Raw genomic sequence first — 21,401 nt, forward strand, 5'->3', positions numbered from 1 at the left:
TCTGAATAATTTTGTGTCACTTGATGCTCAAATCATATGGAAATGAGTTTTTGTTTTAAAAGAGATATTTTTCGCCCATCATGAATGCAAGAAAAAAATCCTGATTTTATAATATTAATTCTCTAAATTACTGCAATAAAATTAAAGAATGTCTAAGTATCTAATAGTTTCCTTTTTCCGAACAGGTTATCTTGGATACACGAGTGGATTTTCTCTTTCATGTATGCTGTTCTTTGTTGTAGTTGTGAGTATGGGCAGTCTATATTACAATTGCTGGTACCACAGGCAAATTTGTTCTCCATAAGTGAGAATATGAGGTAGAGAGCATCTGAATTTGTCTTCACATCTGGGCATCACAGGCACAGAAGTCTAAAGTTATCAGAAACAGTGAACCACAAGTGGCCAATTACAGCTTTAATGCCATGGGTTCATTTCCATCTTCTGATAATTTCTTATCACCTCCTAGTTTGTACCAAGCCGAGCAGAGAGCTATTCGGCAGAGTTCTTATTAAAAGGTGAGGTCCTCAAAATTGTAATGTTCCTCCTCTGACCTCATGGGTTTTTGCAGGTGCTCCAATTTCCTCCCACGTCCCCAAATATATGTGGTTAGTTTGCCTCTGAAACTTGCCTTTTGTGTGTGCTAGAGTTAATGAGAAAGTTCTGAGAATATATATCGGGGAAATTAGTGGGGCACTGTGATTGCTCTGTGAGCCAGCAGAGACTCGATGGGGTGAAATGTCCTCTTGGCTTGAGTTAATGTACCTCTATCTGCAGCAAAGTAATACTTAGCGATTAAAGGATAGAAGAAAGTGTGTTTATTTCTGTCAATAAACATTGGTGCAGATTGCACACCTCCTCCCTTGCCTACATAATTGCAGTGTGTAATAAGCCAGCATTCAATCATTGCAGTGACATGGCTCCCAATATGTTTCTGACATCACTGCCATGATAACTCCACAAGGTACTACAGCCCACCAGTGGCAACCACACTGCAGAGCAAAAGGAACAGAGGCTTCCATTTGCCCTCTGACAGTTCCTATAGTCAAAGGCCTTTTTTACAGTTTCCAAATATTTCTGATCATCAGAAACAGTTGGAATAAAATATAAGATGTTTAAAAATTATGAAGAAAAGTTGCAATGTAATGAATGTATTTAAAGATGCAGCATGGTAGTGTAATGGTTAGTGTTTTGCTATTACAGTACCAGTCACCCAGATCCAATTTCACCAGTCTGTGCGGAGTTTGTACATTCTCCCCACAATGTGTGGGATTACTCCAGATGCTCCAGTTTCCTCCCATATTCCAGATGTATGGGTTAGTAGGTTAATTAATTGCACGGGTGAAATTAGACAGAATGTGATTGTTAGACTAGAAGGGCCATTACCATGCTGTATCTCCAAATATAAATAAATAAGAGTGAAACTGATTTAATTAATAAAAAAAACATTAAAATGTGGTGAAATAAACATTAACCTTGCAGAATCTCATCTTTTAACCGAAGGCCTTATTGCAATCAATTGGTACTATGCTTGGCTTGCCTGGTATCAAGCTGAAGGTCCAGATACAAACTATAATTTGCCCTCGTGGTCCAGTAGCTTACAGAACACCACTACACACAATGGCCAATGCAAAGGAGGGTGAGGGGTCAGGCGCATTCACATCTCTGACATTAACATTTCTGACTTCCACACTGCAGTGTATAGGCAGAGAAACCCATAACCCATTGGCATGTCTCTGGTGGTTCACTACAGATCTGCCATAATCAGATTAAGTGATTTGTTTTGCCGTACTGTGTACTATGAAGGATTGTCCTGTACTGTACATTTTGTACAAAGTGAGCTTCCATGATAAAGCTGCTGAAATATTCTTTCAGGTGATATACAAGAAATCTCAGATCCCCTGCCCATTGCCTGCATTTGGTTACTCTTCAGAAAATCAGACCTCACTAGCAAACGCTACAGGACATGTTTTAACAGTGCATCCAGTTGTATTCAACAAATCCACTGATCATGACGCAAACCTCATGATTGCCACTATCAATGGACACACAGTGACGCAGAGCGAAGGTGATTCTTCCATCATCCACACTAATGGTTTCAGTTATGCTGCTCATGATGAAGAGGACATGTGCAAACCCAAGTACTTTGTATTCAACTCACAGGTACGCCAGAGTTTAAAAGTATTTAAAGGAAAGTTGCTTTGTGTACCAGACCACTATTAGATGAGGTTTTCTTTCTTTTTGTAGACAGCCTACACCATTCCCATTTTGGCCTTTGCCTTCGTGTGTCACCCTGAAGTACTCCCAATCTACAGTGAACTTAAAAAGTAAGTACTGCACACAGATCTTTATAGCATTGCAATTTGACAATTGCAAAGATGCACATAAAATATTAAAAGAAGATTGAGGTCTAAAGGGAGTTCTTTTGTATTGTAAATCACTTTAAAACAAAAGGAGACAATTCTGATTATCATGACTTTTGAATCAATCCCACTTCCCATTTGTTGGTCTGTGACCTGCAGGTTATGGCTCCTTAAGTGCTAATCTAAGTTGGGGGTGGGGTGTAGAGTGTCGCTTCACAGCACCAGTGATCTGGGTTTGATCCCGAGTCAGGTGCTACCTGTCTCGCATCTTCATGTTCTTCCTGTAACTGCATGGGAGTCCTCTGGGTGCTCTGTTTAACTCCCACGTCCTGATGGAAAAGAGCCTGTCTTCCCTATAATTCCAGTTTCAGGAAGGATAACCAGGATCCTGAAGAAATACTGGAGTAATACCATCCACAAACTCAAAAGGAAGTTCAAATCACAGCTTATGCAGGTCAAAGATGACCTGGAACTCTGGTAGGCAGGCATTTACAGGACTCCCTGTGAATGTGGAGCAGCATGTATCAGGTGGGGGACATGGTGGAAACTCGCATCAAGGAGCACAGGAGGTGTATCTGCTTGGCTTACCTGGAGAAATTGGTGGTAGCAGAACACTGCATTTGCAATGGACTTGGGATTGACTTCGGCACTAAACTACTGTGCCACGACAATAGCTTTGGGGACTGCTTGATAAAGGAAGCCATTGAAATAAAACTAGAAAAAAAGTATTTTGACAAAGACTGTCTCGCTCTCAGTAAGAACTGTAAACAAGGTAGGAGAGCGTAAACCTGATTGGATGAGGACTAACCAATCAGAAGGGACAGAATACAGGGATATAAATACCACCAGACTAGACTTGCCGAGGCATTATCCCTGAAGAATTTGGCAGAGTTTCCCATCAGAATGTTGGTTATAATAATAATAATGTGCTTTATTGATCCTGAGTGGGAAATTCTTACATTACAGCAATAACATTTAAAAACACTCTTAGCAGTGTGCCGACTTAATGAATAACATACACAATAACACCTGTACCCAGCTTGAAGCCTGAGAAAAGTTTATTCACGTTATATGTCGGGAAAGCACTAGATCCTTTTCATAATCTCTTTCGTCTATCTGAAGAAAACAACGCCAGTCTTTCCTCATTACTGTAACTTTCCTGCTTTGGCAGCATGCCCATTATATTGTCCTACAGTCCCTGCTTAGGAACTTAAATCCACTTGTTCTGTTCAAATTAAATTTATTATCATACTATATATGTCACCATATACAACCCTGAGATTCATTTTCTCACAGGAATTCACAGCAAATACATAGAATCAATGAAAAACCACCCACAAGGTAAACAAACAACCAATCTTCAAAGAGCAGACTGTGTAAATACAACAAAAAACAAAATAATAACTAAGCATTAGATGAGGAGCCCTAGGAAATGAGTCTACAGGTTGTGGGAACAATACAGCGATAGGGTGAGTGAAGCTATCCCCTCTGATTCAAGAGCTTGATGGTTGAGGGGTAATAACTGTTTCTGAACCTGGTGGTGCAAGTCCGGAGGCTCCTATATCTTATTCCTGAGGGCAGAAGCAAGATGAGAGCGTGACCTAGGTGATGGTGGCCCTTGTGATTGATGCTGCTTTTTGCGACAACATTTTTGTGTAGGTGTGCTCAGTGGCAGGGAGGGTGTTACCCGTGATGTACTGACTGTATCTACTACTTTTTGTTGACTTTTCCATACAAGGTTATTAGTGTTTCCATACCAGGCTGTGATGCAACCAGTCAATATACTCTCCGCTACTCATGCCAAATCTTCGCAAGCTCCTCAGGAAGTAGAGACACTCTCATGCTTTCTTTGCAATCGCACTTGCATGCTGGGCCCAGGACAGATTCTCTGAAATTATAACGCCAAGGAATTTAAAGTTGCTGACCCTCTCTGCCTCCTGATCCTCCAATGAGGACTGGCTCATGGACCTCCAGTTTCCTGCTCCTGAAGTTAATAATCAGCTCTTTGGTCCTGCTGACATTGGGTTAGAGGTTATTGTTGTGGCAACACTCAGCCAGATTTTCAGTCTCCCTCCTATATGCTAATAAGTCACCACCTTCAATTTGCCCATCGGCAGAGATGTTGTCAGCACACTTCAAACTTCAACTTTAAACCTGGCATTGGAGCTGTGCTGAGTCTCAGTCATAAGTGTAAAGTGCGTAGAGCAAGGGCTAAGCACGCAGCCTCATGGTGTATCTGTTCTGATGAAGATTGTGGAGGAGATGTTGCCAATCCAAACTGACTGGGGTCTGCAAGAGAGGAAAATGATTTGTCAATTTCTTGCCAAGCTGACATTTCATGGTCTTAATTTACAATTTGGAGTCTGATCACCATTTGTTAGGCAAATAGCTAATGGTAGGTCCCTGGAACAGGAAAGGAATCTTTCATTCTATAACGAGAGTATCGGTGCTCACCCCAGCTTCCTGTGCCATAATAGAGACAGAGTCCCTCTTGTCTTTGCCTACCACCCCATCCAGCCACTTATCCTCAGCGGCCCAAGTGCTACAGCTGCCCATACACCACCTCCCTCACCTCATTCCAGGTGAGACAACACTTCCCCTGCGAATCCACGGGGGTCATCCATTGTGTCCAGTGCTCCCAATGCAGCCTCCTCTACGTTGGAGAGACCATTGTAAATTATGGGGACTGCTTCACCGATTACCTGCACGCCAATCGGCAGAATAATCAAAATGTTTGACGTGTCGATCCATGGCCTCTAGTGCCATGATGAAGCCACCCTCTGTGGAAGAACAAAACCTTATTCTGCCTGGGTACCCCCCAACCTGATGACATGAATATCAATTTCTCCTTTCGTGAACAAATTTCACCCCCCACCCCTACTGTTCCCCACACTGAGCTTTCACCTCTTCCCATCTGCCCCCCTCCTCTTTGCTTTTCTCCTAAGGCCCACTTTTCTCTCCTATCACTCTTTTTATTCTCCAGTCCTTGATCTTTCCCACCAATCCAGCTATTCCTATCACTTTCCAGCTAGCCTTTTTTCCCTCTCCCCCGCCCCCCCCACACCACCTTTTTATTTAGGCATCTCCCCCCTTCCTTTCCAGTCCTGAAGAGTGGTCTCAGCCTGAAACATCGGTTGTTTACTCCTTTCCATAGATGTTACCTGACCTGCTAAGTTCGTCCGGCATTTTGTGTGTGTTACACAGTACTGAACTGAAAGAAATTTATTTTATTTTTCAGACGATCACAAAGGAAAATGCAGCATGTCTCCAATGTGTCGATTACTGCAATGCTTATCATGTACCTTTTAGCTGCTACGTTTGGCTATCTGACCTTTTTTGGTGAGTCTGAATTTAAGGAGTGGCGAACAAAAATCTCCTGTGTTGAGTTTGATGTAAATATTATCATTACATGCTACAAATTGTTGATGTGTGTTTTATTTTAGCTTTTTGGTCAATTGAATGCTGAATATATTAGTGGCAAATTAAGTTTGGATGGAAGGAGCCGTTCACTCAAAGGCTGAGTTAATGGTGTTGCTGTTTTTATTTTCTGCACAGGACAAGTTGAAACGGAATTGCTTCACACTTACACTAAAGTCTACCAATTTGATGTCGTGATTCTGTCTGTTCGCTTGGCTGTGCTGGTAGCTGTCACATTGACAGTTCCCATTGTCATTTTCCCGGTAAGCAATAACGTGGTTCTTGGGAACCAACAGCTTTCAAACACACCTGTATTACCAGTAAAAGAAGTACCTTGAAAGGGGGGCATCCATCAATAAGAACCCTCTCCATCCAGGACGTTTTCTGCTCTCAGTACTACCAACAGGAACCTGAAAACCCACACTCAATGTTTCAGCAACTGCTTCATCCCCTCTGCAATCAGATTTTTGAACCATCCAAGAGCATCACCTTGCTATTCTTTTGCACGATTAATTTATCTTTTATCTTTTATTGTTACTGTCCTGTCTGCACTGTACTGCTGCAACAAAACAAATTTCACAACTGATGTCCATGACAATAAGTCTGGTTCTGATTCTGTAACCTTCCATCTTAAGGGTGTAAAAATGGGATGTGCTTTGAGTATGGGGACTCTACCAAAAGGGTTTCTGGGAGAGTGTCTGTTTGGCATGATGAATAAAGACCTGCTTTTTTTTTAATATATAGTTACATTTTTTATACACATTTATATAGAAACTCATCACCTTTTGGTTAACATAATTTGCACAGCAGCGCAAGCTAAACAAGACAGGTGAAAATTCAACTTTTTATTGAGCACTGATTGGGGATTAGTTTATTAGGGAAGATTAAGGATTAATTGATTGGCCAAAATTAAGAATTAGTTAATTAAGGAAGTTGATTAGTTGATTAAGGAAGATTAGGCATTAGTTGATTGGAGAAGTTGATTAGGAATTAGTTCATTAGGAAATGTTAAGGATTAGTTGGTTAGGAATTGATTAAGGAAGATTAGGTATTAGTTATTGAGCATTGATGATTAGGGAAGTTGGAGTTGTCAGATTAATTTTAAACATTCATAAGAGCAGTGTTTTTTTTAATTTTTGAAGGATGTGAGCATGGCCCATCGCTGTCATCCATCTTAAATCTAAAGTTCATGTAGGATGTGAAGATCCAAAAGATGATTCAAGATATTGTAACACATATCCTAAATTGGAATGAGGGTAAATGGATGGCTGGAATAGGGAAAAGGAAATGAATCTCCATCAGCTTTCTTATCACTGGCATATATCATGAAATTTGTTGATTTGCAGTAGCAATACAGTTAAAGGTACAAAAATTACTATAAGTTACAAAAAGCAGTAGATACAGCCCAGTCCAGCATGGGTAAAGCTTTCCTTTCCCCATCAACACTGAATACATCTGCAGGTAGCTTTGACACAGGGAAGTAGGATCCATCATCAAGGACCCCCATCACCCAGGACATGTTCTTTTCACACTGCTGCCATCAGGATGTATGTACAGGAGCCTCAGGACCCACACCACCAGCTTCAGGAACAGTTATCAAGCTCTTGAACCAGAGGGGATAACTTCACTCATCCCCTTCACTGAACTGTTCCTACATCCTATGGACTCACTTTCAATGACTCCCTATCTCATGTTCCCTATATATTGTTCATTTATTTATTATTATTTCATCTTTTCCTTTCTCCTTGTATTTACATAGTTTGTTGCCTTTTGCCCACTGGTTATCCACCCCTGTCAGTGTCGTCTTTCATTGATTCTATTATAGTTATTGGATTTATTGAGTATGCCTGCTAGAAAATTAATCTCAGGGTTGTATATGGTGACATACAGTATATGTATTTTGATAATAAATTTACTCTGAACTTTTTTGAACTTTAAAAATAAATAAATAGTGCAAAAAGATGAATAACAGGTAGTGTCATGAGTTGGTGGACAGTTCAGAAATCTGACGGCAGAGGGGAAGAAGCTGTTCATAAAATGTTGAGTGTGCATCCTCCGGCTTCTATACCTCCTCCCTGATGGCAGTAATGAGAAGACGGCATGTCCAAGACGTTGAAGGTCTTTAATGATTAATGTCATCTTCTTGAGCCACTGAATTTTGAAGATATTCTTGATAGCAGGGAAATTTGTGAATGTGATGGAACTGAGTGTGTCTACAAACCTTTAGAGCCTCCATACTAACTGTGATGCAACCAGTCAGAATACTTCCCACCATACATGTGTTGTCTTTATTTAAAAAAAAACAAAAAAAAAAATTGCAAGAGTCTTTGTGACATACCGAATCTCTCCAAACTCCTAATGAAGTAGAGTCACTGGTCTGCTTTGTGAAGGGGAGGAAATCTTCTGACTTTATCATTTCTTGTCTGTGTGTCTGCAGGCTCACACCAATGTGGTTGATTGTACCGTCCTTTAAAATAAATGAGCAAGCTATTAATTCAAGGCCATTTGGGTGTGGGCAACAAATGCTGTCCAGACCCTCTGAATAATAAGAAAAAATCTAACCCCTTCATTTTGACATGTAGCACTTTCTTGTGCATCCAACCCAATTATCACTGTCCAAGTATAAACTATGGCTAACTCTGCTGGGAGAGAAAGCTGTCTTCTATAAGCATCAAGGAAATGCCATCTGAAGTGTTACATTTCCAACTGTTCCTTTTATAATCATAAACTAAAATGAAGAGTCCAAAATGTACAGAGGAAAACCTTCCTTAAGTGGCTACAGAATTAGGATGAAGTATTAAAATTCTACCGAAGCATAAAGTTAAACTCAAGCCAACAATGGATGATCTGAACCCAGCCCAGTCCTGAGGACTCAAATTGTTTTCTGATGGCTGACCCAACCTGAATCTAGCTTTGGGTCAGAAAATCATGGATCTGCTCTTTAGACTCCTGGCATGTCTAATCCAAACTTGGTTAGAAATGAATTTGTATCTTCGCACCCCCCGCCAAAAAAAAAATATCCAGCAGAAATTGAAAATCTGAAATAAAAATAGAAAATGCTGGTATTGCTCAGCACATTATGTGGTACCTGTGGAGTTAATGTTTCATATCAGTGATCTGAGGAGAAAATACTTGCTTGGTTTTAATGTACTCTACTGCAACCTGTCCTGCTCAATTTTCCAGCTTGTATTTTTCCAAAACCTCTCAGCATAATTTCTATTTTGGTTTATTAAATACAATGAGGGATATTGAAAGAGTTTGCAACCCAGATGTTCTGAGAAACTAATCAGATGAGAGGGCAGTTCAGCAAATCACTGTTTCAAATGCATTTTGTTTTCCTTCTTTTCCCTGTATCTAAGGATGTTGGTTCAACTCTTCACCATGATGAAATGAATCTAGCTAGTTTTGATGCTTTTTCTTATATGGAAGAACCTTTTTTTAAAAAAAAGGCAGTCCACTGCAATTTCGTATCAAATTGTTAACGCAATTGGGTAATGTTGGAAAAAGATTGGTATTTTGAAGTTGGAACTAAAAGATGATAGACTGAGTTAAGAAAGCTTTATTCGACAGTGAACTATTTCCACTTATCTGGAAGTGGCTGGAGCTGACAATATGGAATTATTCACCAATTTATATATAAAAAAAAGAAACAGTTCCATTAAATATAGAATATTTTCTGAAAAATTTGTGTATGCAACATCATTCTCATTTAGTTTCCTGATTTGGAGTGCTGCTGCTTCTTTGGACATGCCCAACTCTCAACATGCTGCTGCACTACAAAGAACAAAGATGGTATTCCATAACCACAAGAGATTCTGCAGATGGTGGCAATCCAGTGCAACAAGCACAAAGCTGAAGGAGCTCAGCAGGTTAGGGAGCATCTCTGGAGGGAAATAAACAGTCTCTGTTTGGGCACAAGACCTTTTCCTCAAGACTGAAAGAGAAGGGGGGAAGACACCAGAATAACAAGGTGGGGGGGGGGGAAGGGAAGGAGTATAAACTGGCAGGTGATAGGTGAGACCAGGTGAGGATAGTATTCCATTGCTGTCCTTAATCTATCTATATACTACCAAAACTCTTATGCTCCCTCTCTGTTTTTGACCTCCAATTAGCACAAATGGTGCATTACAGTGGCACTTTTTTTTTTGGCTAAATCGAATTAAAATGTGCTAACTTACAGAATGCAGGCAAAGTTCAGGGTTATATATTCGTATAAAATTACTCATTCGCCAAAAATCAACAGGCTGGCTTTCACCCGAGACCCGATCGGCCATTATGAAAATCAGGATGCGACAGCCCGACGCATGCGCACGGTCAGCCTCAGCAGCGACACCTACTGGAGCAAAAGGGCAGGGCAGCTCTATTTCAAGTGGTCACATTCTGCTAATCACCATCAGCATGTGCAGGATTGGGACAGATCTAACTGCCACCCATCAATAAGAGATAATTAAATCTTATTGTAATGACGTACTTCGAGACACCCATAAAACCCTTTGCTGCAGTCAAAGAACAGCGGTGACTATATCACGACCATTTAGGAGAGCGCCAACCACATCATCAAGAATAATCAACATCCTTTGGTGTTAGTGCTTCGTATCTTCTATCCAGCATTAGGGTAATAAAAAAAAAAGGTCAGCCTAATTATGCCGCATGGAAAGGGAAGGGAGACATTATGGTCAAGAGATGACTTCAAACGTCATCGGGAAGCAGCAAGGAGAGGGAGAGAACAAGAATCTGATGCGGCCAGGGCCCCACGACTCCAGGATCAAAGTGTCAGGACAAAAAAAGATGAGAGAAGAAGAGACAGAGGAGGAGAGGCATGCACTTCTCCAGGATCAGAGGCAAAGAACAGACAGCAGAAGAGATAAAGAGACGGGGAATGAAAGGACTGCACGTTTCCAGAATGACAATGAGAGGCACAAAGGTGGCAGATAAACCAGAAATGATGCCATTATAAGTGTCCTTTGGTAAATGAGGAGCTATATTTGCTTTGCTATGCGTCATTCTTCTTCAATAAACTGAAGTTTTCTACATCAGTTTCCAAAGCAAAGCGATACCAATAGCATTCAGGAAAATTTAACGTTCATTCTGGTCACATCAGATGCACTACCCTTCTCTCACAGGGTGCCCCAATGGGTCACCCCATTGTCTCGTGTAATCTAAAGGTCATCTCCTCTAATGTAAATGAACAAGCATATTGCCATGGCATGCATTCTCAGACTAATGACTTCATAACATGCTTCTTAAAGGATTGCTCAACTAGCACTAATATTTCAGCAGCTAATTTATTCATACTGTTACGTACCCCGTAACTGGGTTGCCAAACCAGCAGAAATGGATCACTCAGTTGGAGTCTGGATTACTAGAACTAAGAAAGTTTTATTAAAGAAACAAGCAACACAGTACTCTAATCAAAAGGATAATAAATGCAACAGTTCAGCAATGATAAACACATAAGTACACAGAATTAGAATAACAGGATCAATCAAGCTCTATCGTCGTCTAGGGGTAAATGATCAGTTTCAAAGTGACGCAAAGTTCAGTTCAATTGAATTCAGTTCAGTTCGCAGTAATCACTGCCATGGGAGATGGACAGTGGGGGGGGGGGGAGGAGAGAGAGAGCAAAACAAATGAATATTCAAACGGCTTCCACACAGACCTTCGATATTCTTCGCAGTCAGCTTTCGGGTGAGCCCTTTGTGATGTCTTCTGAGGTCACCGACTGTGACCCCTCCGTTTCCAGATATGATCGTTTCTCTGCGGTGAACCTGGCACCCAGGCAAGGGCGGACACACACACACCACGTTCCCGCCGATCGTGCCTTTCCACCCTGTGCGTCTATGGCTTGGTCTCGCGACCAGCCCTCCAAAACTTCCCACCGACTTATGGGAGGTGCACCGCTTCCAAGGTCTAGTTACCTCGTGGTGTCGTGTGTGTCGCCTTAGCGAACCTGTCCCTTTTTATCCCCCTGCTGGGGTATCGCCTGTCCATCACTTCAAACAGTTCAGGGTTCAAAGGGGGAGCCGATCTTGACAGCTCTCCTTCCGTTAAACTCTCCCATCCCTTCATTAACATCTCCAAATGCTGCTCCATTGTTTTCCTTATCTCTCTTTCTCCTGAAGACAGGTGGCAGACCAACTGCTGATCCCACTGGTGCCAGCACAGGACAGCTAACATCTTAATCTATGTGTATTCTCGTCACAATACTGAGAGACAAGCAATTGTTTAAACAAAAATGAACAAACATAAGTTATGAGAAATTAGTGAATGCATAATTGTTTAATGATGCTCTCATGGGGATCTGCACGTGAATGTTATGTGGCCAACTGCTTTATTTCTCTTCCACATAAACCTGAAGTCTTATTAATCTCAGAAACCCATGTCCTAATTAGCAGTGTCTTTCAACCCTGTGTTTGTTGGCCTACACTAGTTCATAGTTGAGCAAAAGGTCAATTTAAAAGTTCCATCTTTATTTTCCAATCCCCCTTGGTTTTACCTCTCATCATCTCCAGCTCTTGGAGGTGTCTATATATTCCTGCAGTTGTCATGGTCCGGTCCGTAAAGTCTGCATTCCAGTTCACGGTCCGGTCCATCCTTCCTTATTCCAGGTTTTCCCTTGTTCTGTTGGGTGCTCTAATTGAGTAACCTGATTCTCATTTTGGGCTGGCTCCATAAATAGCTCCTGGGTTCAGCTTCATTTGCCGGACTGTTGCCTTGCCTGCAACCTTTGCCTGAAGCCTCGCCTGCGTCCTCGCCTGTATCGCTGTCAAGTTCTACCGCCAGAGCAAGACCGGAGCCTTGCTGTGTCTAGATAAGGAACTATCTTTCGTTGTTTGGAACTGTCTCTCTGTGTCCACGCCTTCACTAGGTAGGTCCAGCAGTTTGCCACTACCTTGTGTTGGGAACTGTCTCTCTGTGCCCTCGCCTCCTCTGGGTAGGTCTGGCCGTTTACTGCTACCTTGAGTGGAGATCTGTCTCTGTGTTTTGTGTATGAGTCCCGGCCCTATGTCCTGCTCCCTAGGAGGGGTCCTGACTCTGTGTAGAGCCCCAGCCCCAAGTCCTGTTCCCAAGGAGGGGTCCTGGCTCTGTGTTCCATGTTCCTGTTCTGCCAAGACCAAGTCAAGGCTTCGGATTCTCATCCTGTCCATGTGCCTCGTCCTGTGCAGGAGTTCCACGTCCAGTCCTGCAGTCACGTCTTGTCCTCACCTATATCTGGGGTCCAAGCCAGAGTCAAGACCCAGTTTTCAGGTCCCTGTCCAGTTTCTGGCTCTGAGTTCTAGCCCAGGCTCCTAGTTCCCAGTTCCTTGTCCTGGTTCCGCTTTCCTTGTCCATTTACTAGCCCAGGCCCTGCATCCTTGTCTCATCCAGGCCTGTGTCAACGTCCAGCGTCCTTTCTTCCCCACTTCCCTTGCTTTCTTGTCTCACCAAGTGCTGTTCCTAGTACTTCAGTGTCTGTGTCTTGCATTTGGGTCCGCCATCAAAGCCCCCGTTATGACAGCAGTTCAGAATACCTTGTAATATTACCACCACCATGTAGTATAGTAGTTAGTGCGATGCTATTAAAGCTTTGGGGTGTTAGAGTTCGGAGTTCAACTTCAGTGTCATCTGTAAGGAGGTTGTATGCTCTCCCCGTGACTGCATGGGTTTCCTCCAGGTGCTCTGATTTCTCCCTCAGTCCAAAGACGTACCAGTTAGTAGGTTAATTTGTCATTGTAACTTGTCCTGTGACTAGGCTAGGGTTTTTTTTATGGTGCAGCTTGTTGGGCTGGAATGGCATTGACAGCCAATTGTTCAGTTGTCAGGGGCCCAAACCTTGGTCGCTCTTCTTTGTTTACCTCGTTAAGATGTATGTTTAAGCCTTTTTTTTCTCTAAAATCGTTTTCTGGAATCCAGTATCAAATCTGTGAAGCAGATTAATCTGTTAACTATCCCATTTAGATGTAAATTATTGCTCGCATTTGTGGAGTTGGAGAAAGCGATCTGAGTGTAGAATATAAAAGGCATAGATTGAGTGGATGGCCGGAGATTTTTCCCCAATGCAAAAATGGCTAATACGATGGGGCATAATGTTAAGGTGATTGGAGGAAAGTGAAGTTTTTTATGCAGAGTGTGTGAGTGTGTGAATACCCTGCCAGGATTCATTGTAGAGGTGGATACATTTGGCACTGTTAAGAAACTTTCGATAAGCACGTGGACTCCAGGGCTGTGGCTCCTCGACAGGCATCACTTGCCCAAGTGCTAAACTGGCTCCATGACTGTGAGCTCATTTTTGAGAAACTCTTCAGTTCATGTTTTGTGTATTGTTTACTTGTTTAAATGTTTTGTTCTTTTTTCACACATTGGATGTTTGTCAGTAACTTGTGTGTTTTTTTTTGTGGATTCTATTGTGTTTCTTTGTTTTGTGGTTGCCTGCAAGACGATGAGTCTCAGTGTATATGGTATACGTACTTTGCCCTCCATTCTTCCATCACCTAGAGTTCAATGTAGGAAGGAAGAGTTAGATTGATCTTGGAGCAGGTTATAAGGCAGCACCACATTGTGTACTGTGCCGTCGAGTTCTGTGCTCTGAGTTGCAGGGAGATCTGGAATATACAGTTATTAAATGTATAGCATTTTGAATACACAATTAGTCATAGTATGCAAGGCTGGAGAGCCTGTTCTGAAGGTTGCTCATTTTTAAATGTATGCCATATTTCTAACTCAGTTATATTTAAATATGACAAACTTTTTTGATTTGTAAATGTATGCAGTTCTGTTGAAGTTACAGTAACATGTTATTAGCTTGTAACTATTTAAAGCATATCCACACAGTTGCCATTTTATTAGGTACACCTTGTTAATACAAATATCTAATCAGCCAATCATATGCCAGCAACTCAATGCATAAAAGCATGCTGACAAGGTCAAGAGGTTCAGTTGTTGTTCAGACTAAACCAGAATGGTGAAGAAATGTGATCTAAGTGACTTTGACTACGGAATGATTTCTGGTGTCAGATAGGGTGTTTGTGCATCTCAGAAAATGCTGATCTCCTGGGACACAAAAGTATCTAGAGTTTACAGAGAATGGTGCCAAAAAAAAACACAAAAGGCATCCAGTGAGCGGTAGATCAATGGACAAAAATGCCTTGTTAATGAAAGAGGTCAGAGTAGATAGGCCAGACTGGTACAAGCTGACAGGAAGGTGATAGTAACCCAAATAATCATGCATTACAAAAGTGGTATGCAGGAGAGTATCTCTGAATGCAGAACACATCGAACCTTGAAGTGGATGGGCTACAGCAGCAGAAGATCATGAACATACACTCAGTGGCCACATAATTAGATACCTCCTGTAGTACAGATGAAATTCCATTTGCTTTGGAGCTCCATCCAAATTAATGGAAGTCGACTACCGCATTGAGGTTTAAAGTACGTGATTCAGTGATTATGATTACATTATAATTGCAGGGAGGATGATCAAACAAGTCATTGCCTCAATATTTAGACAAAAGCAAAATGCACAAATTCTGGAAATGCAAAATAAAATCACAAAGTTCTGTAAATTTCGGGCAGCATCTGTGGGAAGAGAAACAAATGATTCATGTTAGTACTTTCCACTCCTTGCATTCATAATTTGGATGAAGCATTTTTAGAACAAAAAGCCTGTTTTGTATGATACAGATCTTTGAAGCATTTTTCTAAGATGGCAAGTTTACACAGAAAGCTATTCAGCAGTTGAACCTTTACTGCCAAATAGAAAAAGATTTCATTAGTCAACAGCATGTTTGCCAGACAAAATTGTTTCATCAGTCACCTCTGAAATATTTTCCTATGTGTCTCATTTTTGTGCTGAGGCCTTTGCACATTGCATTCCTGTGTATTCATTAAATTGATTCACGTTTCAAGATTCCGTCTTGGTACTCCTAGATTGTGGTATGAAAACACTCCTGTGTAATTTGTGTACTACATCCAGTAAGCAAATCTAGAAAATCTTATCAGCATAAATTTAAAAAAATACATCACATACAAGCTTTAGACCATTTTTATGAAGCTACTAGTGTAAATTCTGTAAAATCTCCCAGTATTCATTAAAACCATGAACATAGCATTTTACCATAATCAATAAACTATTGACTGAAGTAATAGTGGTGAGAGGCCCTTCAAAATGTCAGGGATCCAATGTTTATTACAAATGGAGGCTCAACGCTACAGGGTTCTGACCAAAATGTTATGGAAGAGGCTGTGCATTGTACTCCAATTCTGACATTAGTTCATGATTTACAGATAAGTTTGTCCCCAGTGTCAGTTTTTAACAGTTCCTGAATAAATTAATTTGTGTGTGTATATTTCATTATTTTAGAGAGAGCCTAATGTATCTCAAGGATTAACATTGCTCTTTCACTGATGTGATTTTTTTTTAATGTGAGGAAACACTGTTTAAAATAGATATTTCTGTCAGTGTGGACATCTTGTTGGCAATGAACACAAGTACATCTCAAGGAAGCATACTTAGCCTGCTATTCTACAATCATGACTGCATGGCTAAACACAGCTCAGACACCATTTGTGAATTTATAGATGGCACCAAATGGGACCAGGAGCCATAATGGAGGGAGGTAGTTTGATGAGTTGAGTTGTGTTGCAACAGCAATCTTGCATTCAATGTTGTCAAGACCAAGGAATTGATTGTGAGCTTCAGGAATGGGAGGTCGGGAGAAAACATCAATAAGTCAGTGGCTTCAAGTCCCTGAATGCCAGTTTCTCAGAGAATCTACCTAGGGCTAAACATATTGATGCCATCATGAAGAAGGCACACCAGTGGCTGTAATTCATTTGGAGTTTGAGGAGATTTGGTATACTGACAAACCAGATATCAGGTGAAGAACATTCTGGCTAGATTCATTCCAGCTTGATATGAAAGCTCTCATAATACAGGATCATAAGAGAGTGCAGAGGATTGTAAACTCAGCCAGCTCCACCAAGGGAACAACCCTCCCCCACCATCAAGTCCATCTTCAAAAGGAGGTGCCTCAAGGAAGTGGCTTCCATTACTCAGAGCCCTCACCATTCATGATGTCCCCTCTTCTGCTTGCTATCAATGGAGGCCTGTAGACCCACACTCAATGATTTAGGAACAACTTTTTCCCCTCTGCTATCAGATTTCTGAGCAGTTCATGAACATTACTTCAATTTTTGCATTATTTATTTTTTACTTGACAGTAATTTTATATCTTTGTGACTATCCCCCTGCCATAAAACAACAAAATTCATGAGATATAAACAGACATCCCACCCTGCAAAAACTAATTTCAGGGAGGTAGCACCATCAATTTGCGGGAGACCTCTGGGAGAGGTGGGATGTCTGCAATAGAGCAGCTCCTTAGCAGCCGGCCAGCTAGTTTAAATAACGTTAGCTATGCTAATGAATGAATGACACCTGTTAATCTCACCTCAACATGTCTTTTACAGTCTTAACCCACCATGGGCAATAGAAAAGTCACTGTTGCAAACAGTGCAGTGAGCAACACTGTCATTATTTTTGACCACTATTAGGTAGGGGTACACTTTAGTGTAGTCTGGGGTGACGTACGTTTTATTTTTTTTGGAACACTCTGCCATGGTGCGCGCTGTCTCTCATGGTCGCTCTCGCACTCTCTCTTGCTTTTCTCTCGCTCGCTCTCAAAAAAATTGATTTCCGTGATATTGTATATAATTTGCGGGCATCAGGGAGTCACTATTAATACGCAGGAGACTCCCGGAAGTTCCGGGAGAGGTGGGATGTCTGTATAAATAAGAAATAATAAACTTGATTCATTCATTATAAAATTCAAATAGCCGATAGATGGAAACTCTTGTGATGACTTGCTTCCATTTCAGCAAAGCCTTTTTTTAACAATGTTGAGAATAATTAAGATCACAAAATTGTGTATCATATAGCTCTGACATGCCAATCAGAAAGCATTTCTTTCAATTTTATGTTTAGTTATTGTCAATACTACAAAATTAGTTGCAAAATCTTAGAGGCATTTTGTAATCTATTTTATCTCTGTAGATCCGAGCATCAGTCCAGGAACTATTATTTCCAAGAAGGTCCTTCAACTGGATACGACATATTGGAATTGCGGCAATCCTGTTGGTTCTAAACAACCTTTTAGTGATATTTGTTCCAAACATTAGGGATATTTTTGGCTTCATCGGTAAGCTCATGGGTACAACTGGGGTTATTTATATTTAGACTAGACAGAGAATCACAAACATCATGAATACTTATGGTTTTTGCTTGTATTGCAGGATCATCTGCAGCTACGATGCTCATTTTCATTCTCCCCTCAGCATTTTATATCAGACTGGTAAAGAAAGAGTCAATGAGATCTGTGCAAAAGATAGGGGTAAGTAAATGTAAAGTATGGCAACCCTTCTGAGACATTCACTTACTTTGCTGACTGATGTTCCCTGTATAGTGCTGGAGATAATTTCTCTTTGTCGATCAGCCTGCAACAGCGAGTCCATAAGACCATAAGATATAGGAGCAAAACTAGGCCATCTGGCCCATCAAGTCTGCGCCGCCATTCAATGATTTGGGGGGTGTGGGGGTGTGACAGTGTGTGTGTGAGAGAGAGAGAGAGAGACACACACACACACACACACACTAGGGTTGTGGATTGCATGCCACAGGATTCCCCGGCTCTCCAATATATACTGGTAAACTATCCACTTCTCTATCAATCTGCTTGACTCCACTCTTTAAGAAAGGAGGAAGGCAGCACAAAGGAAATTATAGACCAGTTAGCCTTACCTTAAGACCATAAGATATAGGAGCAGAATTAAGCCACCTGGCCCATTGAGACTGCTCTGCCATTCAATCATAACCGATCCTTTTCTTCTCTCCTCCTCAACCCTAGTTCCCGACCTTCTCCCTGTAACCTTAGATGCTGTATCCAATCAAGAACCTATCAGGCTCTACCTTAAATATGCCCAACAACCTGGCCTCCGCAGCTGCATTTGGCAACAAATTCCACAAGTTCACCACCCTTTGGCTAAAGAAATTTCTCCGCATCTCTGTTTTGAAAAAGTGCCCCTCGATCCTGAGGCTGTACCCTCTTGTCCTAGACCCCCTCCCCTCCCCACCATGGGAAACATCGTTTCACATCTACTCTGTCTAGGCCTTTCAACATTCGAAAGGTTTCAATGAGATCCCCCCAACCTTCTGAATTCTAGCGAATACAGACCCAGAGCCATCAAACGTTCCTCGTATGATAACCTTTTCATTCCCGGAATCATCCTTGTGAACCTCCTGTGGACCCTCTCCAATGTCAACACATCTATTCTAAGACAAGGGACCCAAAACTGTTCACAATACTCAAGGTGAGGCCTCACCAGTGCCTTTATAAAGCCTCCGCATCACATCCTTGCTCTTGTATTCTAGAACGCTTGAAATGAATGCTAACATGGCATTTCCCTTCCTCACCACCGACTCGACCTGCAAGTTAACCTTTAGGGAGTTCTGCACAAGGACTCCCAAGTCCCTTTTCATCTCAGATCTTTGGATTTTCTCCCCATTTAGAAAATAGTCCGCACATTTATTTCTACTACCAAATTGCATGACCATGCATTTTCTAACAGTGTATTTCATTTGTCACTTTCTTGCCCATTCTCGCAATCCAAGTCCTTCTGTATCCTACCTGTTTCCCCACTACCTGCTCCTCCACCAATCTTCGTATCATCTGCAAACTTGGCAACAAAGCCTTCTATTCCATCAACTAAATCACTTATATACAGCATAAAAATAAGTAGTCCCAACACCGACTACTGCAGAACACCACTAGTCACTGGTGGCAGCCAACCAGAAAAGGATCCTTTTATTCCCATTGTAAAGGCCTCTGCTGTAATCTCTGCCTGATCTTGCCTCTCAATGGCTTGGGCTGCAGTGAATGGGAATGGCTGTGTTGGCAAAATCAAGGAAGACTGAGAAAAGGACTTGACTATGTTTGATGTAGTATAGATGCATCAAACCCTCCATTTTTCCCTTCTCTCCATGGCAACCTTCTGACCACATTCTGACCACATTACAGTAGCCAGGGCAATGATTCCTTAAGGTTTCCAGTGCTCACACTGGCAATCAAGTAGCACTTATCATGTCTGTTGGCGGTAGCCATTGAGTTCCATTTCAGTGCAGGACCACTGAGTTATTTTCATCAAGTAAAAAAGGGATCTAGTGCTTTCCCAGTGTATATGGTAAATAAGCTCTTCTCTGACTTCCAGCCGAGTACAGGTATCAATTTTAACCATTTTGATGACAAACTTTGCCACCTTCATCAGGGATGATGCCTGGGCATGTCTAGTCAGGTGGTATTTATACCCCCATCGTCTGTCCCTCCTGGTTGGCTTGTCTTCATCCAATCGGATTTCCATTCTACTGCATTATTTATAATCAAATTCCAATTCTCACTTAGAGCGAGACCTTCATCTTTGTTAAAATTCATTTTCTCTACTTTTATTTCAATGGCTTCCTTTACCACATGGTCCAAAAATCCATTGGCATGACAATAGTTTGGTGCTATCGAAGTCAATGCAATGTTCTGCTACCGCCGATTTCTCTGACTAACCCAAATGATACAGCTCCTGTGCTGCTTGATGTGCCTGCTCATATCAGAAGTTGGAGGTTAGAAAAGAAGCTGAGTCCCTAGGTAACTGGATGTTGCTTCAAATTCCAACTAGTTCCCTGAGTCAAGCATGATCGTGAATCAACACTATTCTTTGATCCATAGGACATAGAACAGTACAGCATAGGAACAAGCCCTTTGGCCCACAATATCATGTCAAACCAATTAAATTAGTAATCAAATAGCCATCTTAACTAATCCTGACACAGGCCATATTCCTCCATATTACTATTTCCACCACACTCCTTCTATATCCCTTAGTCATAGAGAAGTACAACACAGGAACAGGCCCTTTGGCAATCAAGACCATGCCAAAACCATTTAAACTGCTTACTCCCATCAACCAGCACCGGGACCATGGCCTGTATCAACCTCAATGGAAAAAACCTCTCTGTATTTACTCTATCTATGCCCCTCATATTTTTGTATACCTCTATCAAATTTCATCTCGATTTTCGGTGTTCTATAAAATACAATCCTAACCTACTAAATCTTTCCTTATAACTCAGGTCCTCCAGACCCTTGTAAATTTTCTCTGTACTCTTTCAATCTTATTTACATCTTTCCTGCAGGTAGGAGACCAAAATTTCACACAACATTCCAAATTAGGCCTGACCAACACCTGATACAACTTCACCATAACATCCCATCTCCTGTACTCAATGCATTTGATTTATGAAGGACAATATGCCAAAAGATCTCTTTACAACCCTATCTATCTGTGATGCCACTTTCAATGAATTACGGACCTGTATCCCAGATCCCTTTGTTCTACCACACTCATCAGTGCCCTACCATTCACTGTGTAAGACCTACCCTGGTTGGTCCTACCAAACTGCAACACCTTGCACACTCTGCTTTATATTCCATCTGCCTTTTTTTTTTTTTTTTTAAAACCCCTTTTTTCCAACTGATCCAGGTCCCTTCACAAGCCATGATAGCCTTCCGCACTGTCCCCTACACCCCAGTCTTGGTGTCATCC

The 21,401-nt window shown here is 41.5% G+C and overlaps 1 protein-coding gene across 5 annotated transcripts in view; it reads left to right on the forward strand.

Moving 5' to 3' along the window:
* slc38a4 (solute carrier family 38 member 4) overlaps nt 1–21,401 on the forward strand; it is a 125,417-nt gene that overhangs the window by 98,991 nt on the left and 5,025 nt on the right. For all 5 annotated transcript variants that reach the window (XM_072268266.1, XM_072268267.1, XM_072268270.1 and 2 more), the window contains 7 exons: nt 186–244; nt 1,873–2,160; nt 2,245–2,324; nt 5,599–5,699; nt 5,916–6,040; nt 17,809–17,953; nt 18,048–18,145. In XM_072268266.1, coding sequence (XP_072124367.1) covers nt 186–244; nt 1,873–2,160; nt 2,245–2,324; nt 5,599–5,699; nt 5,916–6,040; nt 17,809–17,953; nt 18,048–18,145 — 896 coding nt within the window. The remainder of the gene's footprint in view (nt 1–185; nt 245–1,872; nt 2,161–2,244; nt 2,325–5,598; nt 5,700–5,915; nt 6,041–17,808; nt 17,954–18,047; nt 18,146–21,401) is intronic.

This window comes from Mobula birostris, chromosome 9, assembly GCF_030028105.1.
Source record: "Mobula birostris isolate sMobBir1 chromosome 9, sMobBir1.hap1, whole genome shotgun sequence".
Classification (NCBI taxonomy): domain Eukaryota; kingdom Metazoa; phylum Chordata; class Chondrichthyes; order Myliobatiformes; family Myliobatidae; genus Mobula; species Mobula birostris.